This window comes from Bos taurus, chromosome 13, assembly GCF_002263795.3.
Source record: "Bos taurus isolate L1 Dominette 01449 registration number 42190680 breed Hereford chromosome 13, ARS-UCD2.0, whole genome shotgun sequence".
NCBI classification, from domain to species: domain Eukaryota; kingdom Metazoa; phylum Chordata; class Mammalia; order Artiodactyla; family Bovidae; genus Bos; species Bos taurus.
Genome location: NC_037340.1, coordinates 26,213,435 through 26,231,592, shown reverse-complemented (window position 1 = coordinate 26,231,592; position 18,158 = coordinate 26,213,435). Strand labels below are relative to the sequence as shown.

Sequence of the window (18,158 nt, the reverse complement as noted above, 5' to 3'; positions counted from 1 at the left end):
GTAACATAACTCTGCACTGCAGTCTAAGCATTTCAGGATATTGGTTTTTGTAAAATGGAATAAGACGCATTTTTCTAGGATTGCCTTAAAATAAAATGAGAAAATTCTGCTACATCTTTAAAAAAAATTAGCTCTTGTTAGTCTACATGGGTTCACTGCCTAGAAACCAAGTTCTAAAAGTGAAATCCTTAGACATGCACTTATATGAAATACAGCTGTAGAAAAAGTGCAACCATTAAACTTACACAGATTACTTTTCCGACTATTTTTTCATAGATTAATCTTTAAGCTATCATCTGTTGAGAAGGTTTCACTATTCTCAATGAACACAGTAACATATATAAGGACTACAAAAAAATCTCCAAAATTTAATACAAAATGGCATATTTAAAGTATATATTCAGTTCTCATTAATAGTAGATAAATTCATAAATAAGAATTTATGTACATCATAAATAAAGAAATCATGTTGAAATGATAAAAAACTATGGCAATCCAGGAATTGGCTGTCACTATATGTCTACCTCTTGGAGAAGGCAATGGCACCCCACTCCTGTACTCTTGCCTGGAAAATCCCATGGACGGAGGAGCCTGGAAGGCTGCAGTCCATGGGGTCGCTGAGGGTCGGACACGACTGAGCGACTTCACTTTGACTTTTCACTTTCATGCACTGGAGAAGGAAATGGCAACCCACTCCAGTGTTCTTGCCTGGAGAATCCCAGGGACGGGGGAGCCTGGTGGGCTGCCATCTATGGGGTTGCACAGAGTTGACACGACTGAAATGACTTAGCAGCAGCAGCAGCAGCATATATCTACCTCTACTTTTTCACTTTCCACACACTTCTTGTCTGAGCTTATAAAATTACTATAAGGGCTTATATTTAGGTTATATGCTTATCTTCTTCAAACGCTGGACTGGAAGAAACACAAACTGGAATCAAGATTGCCAGGAGAAATATCAATAACCTCAGATATGCAGATGACACCACCCTTATGGCAGAAAGTGAAGAGGAACTAAAAAGCCTCTTGATGAAAGTGAAAGTGGAGAGTGAAAAAGTTGGCTTAAAGCTCAACATTCAGAGAAGAAAGATCATGGCATCCGGTCCCACCACTTCATGGGAAATAGATGGGGAAACAGTGGAAACAGTGTCAGACTTTATTTTTCTGGGCTCCAGAATCACTGCAGATGGTGACTGCAGCCATGAAATTTAAAAGACGCTTACTCCTTGGAAGGAAAGTTATGACCAACCTAGACAGCATATTCAAAAGCAGAGACATTACTTTGCCAACAAAGGTTCATCTAGTCAAGGCTATGGTTTTTCCTGTGGTCATGTATGGATGTGAGAGTTGGACTGTGAAGAAGGTTGAGCACCGAAGAATTGATGCTTTTGAACTGTGGTGTTGGAGAAGACTCTTGAGAGTCCCTTGGACTGCAAGGAGATCCAACCAGTCCATTCTGAAGGAGATCAGCCCTGGGATTTCTTTGGAAGGAATGATGGTAAAGCTGAAACTCCAGTACTTTGGCCACCTCATGCGAAGAGTTGACTCATTGGAAAAGACTCTGATGCTGGGAGGGATTGGGGGCAGGAAGAGAAGGGGATGACAGAGGATGAGATGGCTGGATGGCATCACTGACTTGATGGACGTGAGTCTGAGTGAACTCTGGGAGTTGGTGATGGACAGGGAGGCCTGGTGTGCTGCATTTCATGGGGTCGCAAAGAGCCGGACAGGACTGAGCGACTGATCTGATCTGATCTAATTGCTAGTTTGTTCTTTTCTTTAGTTTTTTTTTTAGGTGGATACTTTTTGGAGTCTTTATTGAATTTGTTACAATATTGCTTCTATGTTTTTTTTTTGTTTTTTGGCAGCAAGGTACACGGAATCTTAGCTCCCCTACCAGGGATTGAACCCTTACTCCCTGCATTGGAAGGTGGAGTCTTAACCACTGGACCATGAAGGAAGCCCCTCTAATTGATTGCTTCCATTATGTCATATTCTCTTGGTTTTCATCCTACTCCTCTGTCTGCAATATTTTAGTTTCCAGGACAGAGTCCTCTGCCTCAGTCTTCCTTTTAAATAAGACTTCTCCTCAAGGATCTCCTAAATGTTGTCATCTTGTCTTTGTTCTACATGTTATACCTGGGAAATTCCAACCATGACTCTGCTTCAGTTATGTACCTGTTGGTGAGTCTCAAATCTGTAACTTTGGTTTATTGAGATCACTCTCCTGAGCTCAAGATCTGTAGACTCAGTTACCCATTGGATATCAACAGGTCCCAAAATAAAATCATCACTCTCTCAATTCCTGTCTCCTCTAACCCACTGTTCATGTGTTACCTGTCTGAATGACCAGTACCAGTTAAGTATTCAAAGCAGAAACCTAGGGAGGAACTTTGATACTTCTCCCTCATCTATGTTCCAAATAGCAAATGCATAATTAAGAATATCTGGGTACTTCCCTAGAGGTCCAGTGATTAAGAATCCACCAGGCAATGCAAGAGACTTGGGTTCAACCTCTGGCCAGGCAACTAAACCCGCATGCCTCAACTACTGAACCAGGGCACCACAACTACAGAGAAGCCTAGTTGTGCACAACTAGTGCCCATCGAGTCAGTGATGCCATCCAGCCATCTCATCCTCTGTTGTCCCCTTCTCCTCCTGCCCCCAATCCCTCCCAGCATCAGAGTCTATGGCAGAAAGTGAAGAAGAACTAAAAAGCCTCTTGATGAAAGTGAAAGAGGAGAGTGAAAAGTTGGTTTAAAGCTCAACACTCAGAAAACTAAGATCATGGCATCTGGTCTCATCACTTCACGGCAAATAGATGGGGAAACAGTGTCAGACTTCATTTTTTGGGGCTCCAAGATCACTGCAGATGGTGATTGCAGCCATGAAATTAAAAGACGCTTACTCCTTGGAAGGAAAGTTATGACCAACCTAGATAACATATTAAAAAGCAGAGACATTACTTTGCCAACAAAGGTCCATCTAGTCAAGGCTATGGTTTTTCCAGTGGTCATGTATGGATGTGAGAGTTGGATTGTGAAGAAAGCTGAGCGCCGCAGAATTGATGCTTTTGAACTGTGGTGTTGGAGAAGACTCTTGAGAGTCCCTTGGATTGCAAGGAGATCCAACCAGTCCATTCTGAAGGAGATCAGTCCCGGGTGTTCTTTGGAAGGACTGATGCTAAAGCTGAAACTCCAGTACTTTGGCCACCTCATGCAAAGAGTTGACTCACTGGAAAAGCCTCTGATGCTGGGAGGGATTGGGGGCAGGAGGAGAAGGGGACGACAGAGGATGAGATGGCTGGATCGCATCACCGACTCGATGGACATGAGTTTGAGTGAACTCCGGGTGTTGGTGATGGACAGGCAGGCCTGGTGTGCTGCTATTCATGGGGTCACAGAGTTGGACACGACTGAGCGACTGAACTGAACTGAACTGAGTGCACAGCAATGAAGAGTCCACGTGCCACAACTAAGAACTGCCACAGCCATAAAAAAGTATTTTTTAAAATAATTTAATTTTTACCTCTTAAACACTTAGAATATCTTTCAAATCTTTCTATTTTTCTCCATTTTCACTGCCACTGTACAGCTCCTGGTCATCAACCTATTTCCTCTAGTAGCTTCCTAACCAGTATCCTTACTGTTCTCTTCCACCATCAGGCCACACTGTACGTTAAAGCCACAACGACGTTCCTAACTGCACTTCTGATCCTGTTTCTCTCCTGTTTACAGTCCTGCGCTTCTCCACCCAAATCCAGCTACCTTAGGATGGTAAAAGGCCTTTAAAAATTGGTCCCTCCTTGCTTCAGCAGGCTCATCGCTCACCATTCTTGCCTTCCTCCAGGTCTCTGAACAACATATGGTGTCCTCTATCTGAACCTTTGCCCTCCTTTTCCTGTACTTCCCCTCCCTCTGCCCTCATCAATACAAACCCCTAATCTAGCCAATTTGTACATATTCCTTCAAGGTTCAATTGAGATGCCACTTGCTCTAGGCCAGTGGTTCCCAAACCAGTAGCATTAACATCATCCCAAAACTTGTTAAAAATGCAAATTCTTGGGTCCCCTCCAGATCTACTATGTCAGAAACACTGGGGGTTATGGCCCAGAAATCTGTATTTTAACAAGCCCTTTAAATAAATTCTGATGAAGGCTATAGTTTGAGAGCTACTGCTCTAAATAATATTTTCCCCAAAGGCTTAAGTCTGGTACACCTGTCTTTCCAATGGGCTGACTGCTCTAACCTGTCAGATACAATTTTGAGTTTTTGTTACACTAACAACAAAATTTTAAACCTCTAGTATCAGAAAGTTTTCCATTTTCAGAATATTTGCATTTCTGATTCAACCACAACTTTTTTGTTTACTACAAGGAAATGAATATGTACATAATCAAGCCATACAAGCTTCTACTAACTTAATTGGAATAATCCTAAAGTCTTAAAGTTCTCCATTAGATTTGAATTTCTATTAATTTTACTGCTTTATTAGAAATTCCGGAAAATAAATGCTTCTGATGAAAGATAGGAGGTGATTATTTTCTTTTATAAATATAAAGCCACTCAATTCTTGGCAAAAGAGCCTTGATACTAAATAACACAAAAAAGGCTGAAGTCCTACTTCTCAGTTTGCTTTAAGTGGTCATAAGCCCTCATGCTTATCAAGCTTTTCATCTATTTCTCAAAATTTCATTTTCAGAAGTAACATATGCTACTTTTTAATCACTGGATATATTTAAAAGGATCAGTATCACCTAGGCAAAAATAGACTTTAACATTTATGAGACATGAAGTTCAGTAAGACTGTGGTGACTATTTTAAGTTACTGCTATTATAAGAAGGAAACCCACAACTCAGCTTCCCCAATATAGGTAATTTTATCAATTCCAATTACCTGCTTTAGCTCTCGTATCTCATAGTAACCTTCCTTTCTTTTGACCTGATTGTAAGTAGATAGGATAAGGGAGAAGAAAGAGTTATAAGACTATTACAAGTCAAATATTTGATAGAGCTAGAAGGAATCTGCAGATTATTTCTTCTGCTGTCAGGAAAAAGGCAAAAATGTCTGTTTTCACCACTTCTATTCATCATTGTACCAGAAGTTCTAGTATGAGTAATTTGTCAAGAAAAAAAGAAATAAAATGAATCCATATTGGGATGGGAGAAGTAAAGCTGTATCTATTAGTAGATGACACAATCTCATATATAGAAAACTCTAAAGAACACACACACACACATAATCTGAACTAAACACCAAATTCAGCAAAGTTGTAAGATGTAAGTTCAACATTTAAAAATCAGTTTTATTTTTATATATAAGCAATGAGCAACTTGAAAATAAAACTGACTAAAGAGTTTCACTTACTATAGCATCAAAAAACACCTAGGAGTAAATTTAACCAAGAAGGTAGAAGATGTAATCTATACAACATCATTGAAAGAAATTTTAAAAGATCTAAAGAGATGGAAAGTGTGTTCATGGGCTGGAAGATCTAATACTGCTAAGATGGCAATATTCCCTAAATTGATCTACAGGTTTAAGTCAATTTAACAAAACAGTGTGATACAAGCATAATGACAGACATACAGAACAACAGAATAAAACTGATCATCCAGAAATAAATCTCTACATCTTCAGTCAACTGGTTTTTTGACAACAGTGCCAATATTATTCAATAAAGAAAAAAATAATCTTTAAAAACAAAAATATAAAAAAGGGAGCTCCCTGGCTGTCCAGGGGTTAGGACTTGGTGTTTTTACTGCCATGATCCTGGGTTCAATCCCTGGATTGAACTAGACCCCACAAGCTGCTCAGTGCTACCAAAAAAAAAAAAGAAATTTTTTTAACAAATGGTCCTAAGGACAATTATATATCCAAGTGCAAAAGAATTAATTTAGACCTCTATCTCACATAATATACAAAAATTAATTCCAAATGAATCAAAGACTCAAATGTAAGAACTAAAACTATAAAATGCTTAGAAGGAACCAGAGGTATAGATCTTTCTGACCTGAGATTAGGCAATGGTTTCTTAAATATCATACCAAGGCATATGTACAAAAGAAAAAGCAGATAAACTGAGCTTCATAGGAAAAAAAAAAAAAAATACGTGCACCAAAGCACACTATCAAGAAAGTAAAAAAAGAAAATCCATAGATTTGGAGAAAATATTTTCAAATAATTTATCTGATTAAGAGCCTCAGATCTAGAATTTATAAAAACTCATACAACACCAAAATGCAAAAGCCCAATTAAAAAATGGACGTATTTCCAAAGAGATAAATAAATGACCAATAAACACCCAAAAATAAACTCAACATCATCAGTCACTGGGGAAATGTATAAAAAGATTTTCTTCCTTTTGCGCTTTAAAAAATTTAAAGTTTCCTTGTAAGAATACCTGAAATGAATAAATATAAATATCTTCCAGCCACTTTTCAAAATTTACTAGGGGAAGGGACGGAGTGGGAGGTTGGGGTTTGCAGACATAAGCTATATATATGGAATGGATAAAACAACAAGGTCCCACTGTATAGCACAGAGAACTATATTCAACATCCTGTGATAAACCATAATGGAGAAGAATATAAAAAAGAATGCATAGATGTATAACTGAATCACTTTCTTGTACAGCAGAAATGAAAACAACACTCTAAATTAACTACACTTTAGTAAAAATGTTTAATAGGAAACAAAAGTCGCTATCTATCTATCCTTTCCCACAAAGCGTACATATTTGGTGCTAATGAGCATAGTAGAGAAAACTGCTATGAATTGCACTGATCCAGAATGGGTAGTCCTGAATAATGCATGAAATGAAAATCTCCATGTCAGAGCCAGAAGAAGGTTTTCTTGCAGCTTGCTTAAATGTTCGTTTTATATATACTACAAACAAAAAAAGTTTTGTTTTTTTCTTGATTAGCCTTAGAAAAAGGAAAAGGCAATTTGTTTTCAGAAACCATATTGTAGGGAATAGGAAAATGTTCTTCTGGCATTGAGTTTCTTAATCTCTCTCCATTCCCTTTCATTTAAAATAGTTCCTCATTGTTCCTCTTGAAAATATACTTGGCTTTCCTGAGCCTAGAGATATTGCCTTTCTAGGTTTCTTAAAACTAACCAACCAGCAAACCTAGCTTAGCAGGTATTCTGTGAGAGGTTTCTTTTAGATCTGTCCTACATCATTAATGTCCTAAGTCAAACAAATCTATGGATATTGAAGGAAACTCCTTTTCATAAATGAACCTTCTCATTTTTGTCTACTTCAGCTCTGTGTTTCCTTATGATCCCTACTGAGCCAAATAAAATCTGTCCCTTTCTCCTTTCTTTTTCTGAAGAGAAACAGTTTCAGGTTCAAATAAAGTGCATTGCATGAACAGACTGACAGTGAGGTGGGGTTGTGGGAATGTCTGTCCTGGGCGCAGGTAACAATTTCTTTATAGACTTTTAGGCAATAATAATAAGTCAAAGTTGTTCTGCTTTTTATCACCACCTTATGGTGGTGATTCTAAACAATGTCAGTGATAAAACACCTCCTCCCTTCTAAACAATGTCAGTGATAAAACACCTCCTTCCTTCTAAACAATGTCAGTGATAAAACAACTCCTCCCTGAGGAGTGGACCACTTTCACCTCTCTCCTCTAACTTGTTCCACTTCTATACTGCACTGTTAAGAAATACAAGACTTGTGACTTTCCTTTGCATTGGCATGGTAGTCTTTGTCTGTATGGCTCTCAAATGTGGGGAGAGACCCCTAAAGCAGAAGGTGGGAAATTTAACTGATAAGATCCTTAAGTTCCAGGATAATAGTGTCATTTCTAGTGACAGATGAGATCCTATTCCTTTTTCATATTTTCTTCAAGTTTTCAGAGCTACTGGAATTCTATTAACACTACCATTGATCAGTGAGAGATCAGGATAAAGAAAAAGAAATGTTCAACAATTTTACTAAGCCCTGAGGGAAATGGCTGAAATAAAACAAGAACTCGGGTATTTCCTGTTTATCCTATTCTCAAGAGACTACAATAATCATTTTATTTATCAGTACTGATAATTGCCTTGGAATTTTAAGCCTTAGAGAGGTGAGATTTACTTTTCAAAAATTTGAAATAAAAAATGAAGTTCTTATGAAAATCAGAATATGGCGTTCAAGGGATGTTATCCCTTAGCTCAGGCTACCTTGATCCCTCAAGCCACCTTGGGTCAGGTCTGCCCAAACCTGGATCCTCAGCTTTCTCTTCAGTCTGTGGCCTTCCCCATATCATTACAATGAATTCCCTTTTTGCTTAATTTAGCTATCGTCAGTGTCTGTGGTTTGCAACCAAAACCCCCTACATGACATATTTACATATATTTCTATCATGTTTAAGATGTACAACAACTCTACAGGCGGGGTGAGAAGTAATTCTCAGACGTTAAAGTCATTTACTCTTGGCTGTATAAATAATTAATGGAAGAACTGAAATTCAAATTTGGATTTGTAAAGATTTATGTCTTTGCTCTCAATCATGTTACTATTAATATAAAATCTTTGAAGCCCTTTCTTGAGGACCATGTGTTGCTTGCCTATAAGAGATATCTAGCAGAGACATCCCTGCAGCTCCATTCATTATAACCATCCGCCAATTCATTCACTTAACAAATGTGTGAATGCATATAACATGGGCAAGATGCAGCGCTAAGGATGGGGGACAGAAAGCTGGCTCGGTCAGTCACTTCCCTCGGGTTGCTCTCATTCCTCTGGGATGCTGATTCTTCAGTTTACAGCCTTAAATGATATTGGAATCAGTTCCATTTAAACAATATGGAAAAAAAGAATATAATATAAACCCATATGGTTCAGACAGGATAAGAATAATTCAGCTCATTAAATTAGAAATAGTTTCCACTCGATTTAAGCCTTCAGTAGGTAATCCTTCACTGCAATGCCTTCTAGAGACACAGAGAGAAAACAGTTTGAATTATAGTCTTTAAAATAAACAAAAGGATGAAGTGATCTAGTTTACCAAATCCCAATCATTTGCATACCACTCTCAAGATTCCTGCCTGTATCTGCGTACCAGCTAATATTTTCTTTAAATTTCTTCTATTTAAAATATTTTAAAGAAAATTTTACATTGCCACTTTAAAGGAAGAACTGATAGATAATTCACACATAGAATGTAATGATGAAAATGAATACAGTGAAATAAAGAGAATAGATTTCATCTAGGTCGTATTGCAATGGGAGGCTCTAAGCCTGAAGTTTGATCTGCTCTTTGTTGTAAAGGAAAATTAGCAACTGCTGGGCAGGTGTTAAAGATCTATTATTTCCAAACTAATTTTTCTCCTGGAAATAATCAGAAGGATAGAAAGAGAACCTGAATGGAAGGAATTTTCTTGCTTTATGGTTCTGTGTTATTTATTGGATTGGCAAAAAGTTCCGTAATGTCATATGGAAAAACTAGAATGAACTTTTTGGCCAACCCAATAATGTGTTTTTGTCCCATGATCAGCCTCTTCCAGACCATGGTGTCATATGTTTCAGACACTTGAGGACATGCAACAAGTCAGGGGAATAGGAATGTGTTAGGTGTGGAGGGAACTGTGGGAAGCTGCTTCCAATTCTGCAGCTGACATTTTCATTCATTCATTTATCAATTACTAAGCATTAAGCACCCACCATGTGTCAGTCATTGTGCTAAGAGCTGGGGATTCAATGTAAGACCCTCACTTCAAGGAGAAGATAATTAGTTAAAAATCAAAAACATAATTACATAAGCAAACTGTAGCATATAAAAGAGGACCCTAAGACTCACAGGGAGAGAGGCCATTCTCAAGTCTCAAGAGGCCATCTATTCTTTTGGGAATTCCAGAAGTCTTACTGTCCACGATAGGCTGTCAATGTCAATAGACTGTCAATTTCCTTTAGTGAGCACTGGTTGAAAAACAGTTATCATATAAGGAGTAGAGATTGAAACGGACATGAGAGCAAAGTGAGCTGTGATATGGAAATAATAAAGTCAGCATCAGGAAGAACATCAGAGACATCTTGGTGGTGGTTTAGTCGCTAAGTCATGTCTGACTCTTGCACCCCCGTGGACTGTAGCCTGCCAGGCTCCTCAGTCCATGGGATTCTCCAGGCGAGAATACTGGAGTGGGTTGCCACTTCCTTCTCCAAGAGACTCATCTAATCCTTTCTTTTGTAGGAAATACAGGACTATAATTTCCTAGATGCTAAACTCAGATTTAAACTGGACCTCCTGAAGTTACTATACGACATACATAAGAAAGGAATCTTGAGAGAGTTAAGGATATCTACATTTGTTCCAAAAAGATAATCGGGAGTATTCCTAGTTATTAAAGTAAGTACAAAAAATAATAAGAGAAATGGAGCGGAATGAATTGGCAGAGTGGCACTGACATGAATTCACTACTAGTGAGAAGCTACAGTATAGCACAGGGAACTCAGCTCAGTGCTCTGTGATGACCTTAGAGGGGTGGGATGGTGGAGGGGAGGTGGGAGGGAGGCTCAAGAGTGAGGGGAGGATATATGTATACCTATAGCTGATTCACGCTGATGTACAGTAGAAACTAACACAACATTGTAAAGCAATTATACTCCAATTTTAAGTGGGATTCTTGCATAATAGAGAGTATGCAATGATCACATTTTAATAAATGTTGAAGGGGTGGCATTTAAAGACAAATATTTAAAGACGTATTTATGTCATCTAAGATAAACTTACATGCATGGGCCATATCAAGATACATTTATTGAGAAATACTTATGGTCAAATTAGCATGAACATATGAATGGCCTACTGTGATTATTAAAGCAGCTTTAAACCTGATCAACATAAAGGATTTCTTCTACTGAACTACAGTATTATCCTGCAGGAGAAATTTCTATTTTACCTCCTATGTTCTTTGGCACCACTACCATATGGGAAGTGGAGGCAAGGGAAAGCCCTGGATAATCATTTCCAGCTACCCCTACTCTTTGTGGACTGGTAATTTATTTTATTGCCTCTTTCTTCCTAATATTTATCATATACACTGAAAAGATTTTTTTAAAGATTTTTTTTTGATATGGACCATTCTTAACATCTTTATTGAATTTGTTACAATATTGCTTCTGTTTTATGTCTTGGTTTTTTGGCCATAATGCACATGGGATCTTAGCTCCTCAATCAGGGATCAAACCTGTATCCCCTCTGCATTGGAAGGCCAAGTTTTAACCACTAGACTGCCAGGGAAGTCCCTACATTTTTAAAAGTAGGTGATTTTGAAACTAAAATATAAGGGAATTTACTATGTTCTCCAATTTATAAGGCTGATAAGCACTGGAGAACATTGGATAAGGAAGGAAACCAAGAACACTATTTTTTGGAAATTCACCCAAGGAATAAAAGCAGGATTCCCCTGGGGCGTGGAACTTGGGAATGGAGGACAGCAGCTTTTTGTTTGGTAAGCATATTGCTGAATTCTACTACATAGGATTCTTTGGTAGCTCTGGGCTTGATTATTTCAGCTGTATTGTCTTTCTTCCTGTTCTTAGTGAGTAAATACTATTTCACATTCATTGTAAACTTATTTTTTTGTTCAGAATTAACCTTTCCACAACCAATGGCACATTGTACTAAAGCATGTTGCTCAAATTCAATTGTATTAAAGGTTTTCCTAGAGAATCTTAAAGATATTGCCTTGAAAATGAAAAACATATATTATTTTACTACCTAAACTCCTGAAATTTAACCATTAAAGTGGCTGACTGAGCTTGCAATTATATGCTAAGCGAAACACTTTGATCCTCCCATGGGAATGAGAACTAATAAAATATACCTGTGAAGCTTGAGAGTGACAGTTCCATAAACAGTAGCAAAACCGAGAAGGCGGACCCATCTTAGGAGAATACAGCGAAATGTGCTTGGCTCAAAGTACAAAATAACAACCTGTGGGATGAGAAGAGAGAGAAAGAGATCTTCAGGATCAGCTGACAACCCACAGACTAAAATCAGTATTTCATAACCTGATGTTTAATACATGTGTATTTTGACATGAGCACATATTCATGTGAGTAAAACACTAAAATATGATTTTGATCATTCACTGTCCAAATCAAAAAGTCTCCTTATGGCTTTCAAATCAGATTTAAAGTATTTAATTCTAACTTTCAGGCGTTTCTAGCAATTGTCTCTAAATTTCTATTATGTCCAAGCTTCAGTTCAGTTCAATTCAGTCGCTCAGTCGTGTCCAATCCCATGAATTGCAGCACACCAGGCCTCCCTGTCCATCACCAACTCCTGGAGTTCACTCAAACTCACGTCCATCGAGTCGCTGATGCCATCCAGCCATCTCATCCTCTGTCGTCCCCTTCTCCTCCTGCTCCCAATCCCTCCCAGCATCAGTGTCTTTTCCAATGAGTCAACTCTTCACATGAGGTGGCCAAAGTATTGGAGTTTCAGCTTTAGCATCATTCCTTCCAAAGAACACCCGGGACTGATCTCATTTAGAATGGACTGGTTGGATCTCCTTGCAGTCCAAGGGACTCTCAAGAGTCTTCTCCAACACCACAGTTCAAAAGCATCAATTCTTTGGCACTCAGCTTTCTTCACAGTCCAACTCTCACATCCATACATGACTACTGGAAAAATCATAGCCTTGATTAGATGGACCTTTGTTGGCAAAGTAATGTCTCTGCTTTTCAATATGCTATCTAGGTTGGTCATGACCTTCCTTCCAAGGAGTAAGCGTCTTTTAATTTCATGGCTGCAGTCACCATCTGCAGTGATTTTGGAGCCCCCCAAAATAAAGTCTGACACTGTTTCCACTGTTTCCCCATCTATTTCCCATGAAGTGATGGGACCGGATGCCATGATCTTCGTTTTCTGAATGTTGAGCTTTAAGCCAACTTTTTCACTCTCCTCTTTCACTTTCATCAAGAGGCTTTTGAGTTCCTCTTCACTTTCTTCCATAAAGGTGGTGTCATCTGCATATCTGAGGTGATTGATATTTCTCCCGGCAATCTTGATTCTAGCTTGTGCTTCTTCCAGCCCAGCATCTCTCATGATGTACTCTGCATATAAGTTAAATAAGCAGGGTGACAATACACAGCCTTGACGTACTCCTTTTCCTATTTGGAACCAGTCTGTTGTCCAAGCTTAAATGTCTTTATTTCCCCAGATGGGACAGCCAGATATGCTTTCACTGCCTGCCTTTCTCACCTGGAGCCTTGCCTTTTCCTGTATCCACACTTTTGGTAGTATCTTCCGCCCCCATATGAAATACCCCTGAGAGGATTATCTGTACTGCATCCCAACCCCCCATAAATCTACCAAAAATAGGAAACCCATAAAAAATCTAGCTACTAGAAGAACTACCTAAGGCGTATTTTCAAGAACTCTTCCCATTTTTCTTTCCAATACTAGCAGCTACCACTAGATATAAAGATATTTTATTTGAAGTGTGTGAAGCAGGATAGAAGTGAGCCGCTTTTGGCACTAAGTAACCTAAGACCAAAGAACACGTACAACTGCTGAGTGCATGAGCACAAGATATAAACTGCTCGCAGAGGTGTAGGAGGGCGGGGTGAGAGAGAGACACACACATTTAGGGCCAGCAAGAGAGAAAGTGTGTCACCCCCGAACCACCAATTTCCTTTTACCTTTAATATTGCCTCTCGGGAACTCACTATGCTTTGCCTAGAGGTTTGTTTCCCCCAATTTTGTTGAGAGGAAGCCTTCTGTGTTAAGGTCTAAGCCGGGGTGTACCCCATGGGCATTTTAAGGAACTGGTTCTTCAACACTGCAAGTTTCTTCCTTTAAAAAAAAAATCTATTCATTTATTTGGCTGCACTGGGTCTTAGTTGTGGCATGAGAACTCTTTTAGTTGTGGTATGTGGGATCTAGTTCCCTGACCAAGGATCCAACCTGGACCCCCTGCACTGGGAGTGCGGAATCTAAGCCACCAGACCACCAGTGAAGTCCCTGGAGGTTTCTTCAGAGGCTTACAAAAATCAATCAACTGATTAAAGTGGCGGGATGTGCTAGGTATTATAATAAACTTCAGAGCAGTCCCCCCATTTTCAAACAAATTTGCACAGATTATCCACCCATTTGATCAAACATGATTTTTTTTTTAGCTAGCTTTAAAGTCAGCTTGATTGCTTATACTATTTGGATACAGAACACAACAAATTCAGGAAGAAAAGAGAAGCACAGAGAAAGGAATATACATTTTAAAAATATGTACAAAGTAGAAGAATCCTTTAAAATTATTTTATTTTGCAAATATAGAGACAACACCAAAGATAGAAAATTGATCTCTGCTGTGTTTGTTCAGTGGGTACAAGGCTGGGTGCTTCTCTGGAAGAATAATGCTTAAAAGATAGACCAGTCAGTGGCCAGCACAGTCCAGAGCTCTGTCCAAAGCTCTGACACTGAAAGGCATGCCGCTCCTGTTTCACACCTGATATTTTAAGGATTTGAGCAAGTTTCCTAGTAGTGTCAGACACAGCAATTCTACTTTCCTAATTGACTCGTCAAGCATTACTTGTTCCAGATCGGTGAAATTGGCTGTGAATTAAACCACTTTTATAGGTGAAGAAGGTGTTACATTGGGGTTTCTGTTAGTAGGTGTGTGTAAGCAGTTTCATTTATTAAAAAAGAAGAATGACAGATGCTGGTGGTGAGACCTGTATTGATGAAGCTGCCATTTAATAAGGACCTGAAGGACTTCTGAGGCTTTAAGGACTTTCTCTAAACATCTATTGTGGTGTGCCTGTGTGCTCAGTCCTGTCCCACTCTATGCGGTCCCATGGACTGTAGCCTGCCAGGCTCTCTCTCTGGGATTTCCCAGGCAAGAATACTGGAGTGAGTTGCCATTTTCTTCTCCAGAGAATCTTCCCAACCCAGGGACTGAACCTGAATCTCTTGTGTCTCCTGCATTGGCAGGCAGATTCTTCACCACTGTGCCATCTGTTTGGCCAAAAAGTTCATTTGGGTTTTCCATAACATTTTATGGAAAAACCTGAAGAAACTTTTTGGCCAACCCAATACAATTTACCTCTGCTTCATACAAGGGAAAGTCTTGCTAGTCAAATATTTTTCCAGGCCCACTCATCCCTCTCAAGTTTACTGTGCTCCCAACAATCATTATTGAACAAGCAAAAAATGACACATATCTTATCCTAATGGAGACCAGTCCACGAAAGTCACACTTGGAAACATCTAGTGCTAAAACCTAGTACTTACTCTATCCAGGTTTGCTATATTTTGAACTAGGAGGATGGAAATGTATCATTTAGGCATGACTATATATATAAAAACACTTTTATACATGATTTGCTTTAAAAATAAGTAGATTCAAAGTCCTTGAATGTGTTGTAAATTATTTTTTCTATATTTGGCAAGACATATGGTTCCATACACAGGAAATATTTAGGGTGAAGATGCATGTTCTGTAAATATTTAATTATCTAAAGTTGGATTTAAACTACAAAAAATAAAAAATACTTAATAAAATTACTACATACATGAAGGGATCTATGGGTGTGATTATGTCCTTATATAACCATGGTCTAAAACTTATCACCTTGGCTCCTACTATTCCAAAACAAAAAACGGGATAATAGATGAAAAACATAAAATATATAACTTAAAAATTTTATAATATATACAAGTAACATTTCGGGGTTATTATAACAGTAGATGGGATATGCCACAACCCCTCTAAAATTTCCAATGTAATACTCCCAAAGAAATAACAAGAAATGAAAGGGTGACAGCTCTAAAAACTAAAGACAAAGATGACAAGATTCCACAATCTCAGCTATGATTCTACTCACTGCGTAGTAGAACTAACAAGCATCTTTTAAATAAAATACCACTTGCCTCATTCTCTAAACAACAGTAAGATCTGAAGACCCAAAGATAACAGAGAAAGCTTTTCATTCACACTCCTTGTCAAGGTCTAACACTGAGACCCATAGGCTTCTACTAAACAAAACAAACAGATTCTAAAATTTTTGGTCATGCCCTAACTGTGCAGGAACTCTTTCTACATCGGTTGGTCCTGGAGCCTTCCAGCCCATCAACACCCCTCGTCCATCAGCTCCTCTTATCTCCATCCATTCACAGGTTAGACCTCCCAGGATGCAGCATTCAGAAAAATGATGCTTAGCTCCCCAGGAAATGCATGGCAAGGTGGAGAGAAGAGCACAGAGAGGTTGTGCCTAGAAAGCACAAGGGAGCATCCCTAGTGTGTCTTCCCTACATGCCACAAGAAAAGGCACTTTCCATAAATATCCCATCTTAACAAATGTAATAAAAACAAATGACTATTTTTGTTTTAAACTTTTATACCCTCAGTTTAACAGAAACATCTACTTCTGCTTTATTGCCTACACCAAAGCCTTTGGCTGTGTGGATCACAACAAACTGTGGAAAATTCTTAAAGAGAAGGGAATACCAGACCACTTCACCTGCCTTCTGAGAAATCTGTATGCAGGTCAAGAAGCAACAGTCAGAACTAGACATGAAACAACAGACTGGTTCCAAATCGGGAAAGGAGTACATCAAGGGTGCATATTGTCACCCTGCTTATTTATCTTATATGCAGAGGACATCATGTGATGTACCAGGCTGGATGAAGAATAAGCTGGAATCAAGATTGCCGGGAGAAATATCAATAACCTCAGATATGCAGATGACACCACCCTTATGGCAGAAAGTGAAGAAGAACTAAAGAGCCTCTTGATGAAAGTGAAAGAGGAGAGGGAAAAAGTTGGCTTAAACCTCAACATTCAGAAAACTAAGATCATGGCATCTGTTCCTATCACTTCATGGCAAATAGATGGGGAAACAATGGAAACAGTGACAGACTTTATTTTTTTTGGACTCCAAAATCACTGCAGATGGTGACTGCAGCCATGAAATTAAGACGCTTGCTCCTTGGAAGAAAAGTTATGACCAACCTAGACAGCATTTTAAAAAGCAGAGACATTACTTTGCCAACAAACATTCATCTATTCAATGCTATGGTTTTTCCAGTAGTCATGTATGGATGTGAGAGTTCGACTATAAAGAAAGCTGAGTGCCAAAGAATTGATGCTTTTGAACTGTGGTGTTGGAGAAGACTCTTGAGAGTCCCTTAACTGGAAGGAGATCCAACCCAATCCATCCTAAAGGAAATCAGTCTAGAATATTCATTGGAAGGACTGATGTTGAAGCTGAAGGCCCGATGTTGAAGCCAGCACTTTGGCCACCTGATGCAAAGAACTGACTCATTTGAAATGACCCTGATGCTGGGAAAGACTGAAGGCAGGAGGAAAAGGGGACAACAGAGGATGAGATGGTTGGATGGCATTGCCAACTCAATGGGCATGAGTTTGAGTAAACTCCGGGAGTTGGTGATGGACAGGGAGGCCTGGCATTGCAAAGAGTCGGACACGACTAAGGGACTAAACTGAACTGAACTGAACCGCCCTAAGTGGCAGTCTGGGCTCCACCACTAATTGGACATTTGACCTGGGACATGTGACACAGAGCTTAAGGACACAAATTCCTTAAGTTCTGTGGATGTGTTTCCTCAGAAGCTTAATGAAAATAATGAAAACTCCTATAGTATTAATAGAAGCACTGAATAAACCACAGATAAATGAAGAAACATCAGTTTTATCCTTATCCTTCCAGGGAGGGTGAAGAAAGTTTCTAAGACCTAATAAAATGCACTAAGAATTCTACTTTTAGAAAAATGTTCCACATATACGTGCATACAAAATAAGCAAAGATGCATATCCAGGAATAATCACTAAGGCATCCTGTGCAATAGAAAAACAATGAAAATATTCTCCCACTCAGAGGGGATGCCTTAAACCTATAATTCATGTTATAGCCATACAAAATGCAAAGCCATGAATTTCAAAATAATAAATGGATCTGACTCTGTTGCTGTAGAAACATCTTTAAGAGAAATTGTAAATGAAAATAAAGTTGCATAAGAGTATTAAGATATGATTCTGTTTCTACATACGTAAAAAAGAAATGTCTGGCTGCTCACTCAATGGACAATTAAGACTATTTACCTCTGGGGTGGATGGCTTGGGGATTGAGGGGGTGGGGAAGGGAGAAGGATTTTTACTTTTTAACTTGTATCTTTTGGTACTAGCTGGTTTTTTA

General features: G+C 38.8%; 1 protein-coding gene across 1 annotated transcript in view; it reads right to left on the bottom strand.

Annotated features, from left to right (window-relative positions):
- GPR158 (G protein-coupled receptor 158) overlaps nucleotides 1–18,158 on the bottom strand; it is a 298,531-nt gene that overhangs the window by 25,714 nt on the left and 254,659 nt on the right. Inside the window, exon 6 of the mRNA NM_001206442.1 lies at nucleotides 11,824–11,933. Coding sequence (NP_001193371.1) covers nucleotides 11,824–11,933 — 110 coding nt within the window. The remainder of the gene's footprint in view (nucleotides 1–11,823; nucleotides 11,934–18,158) is intronic.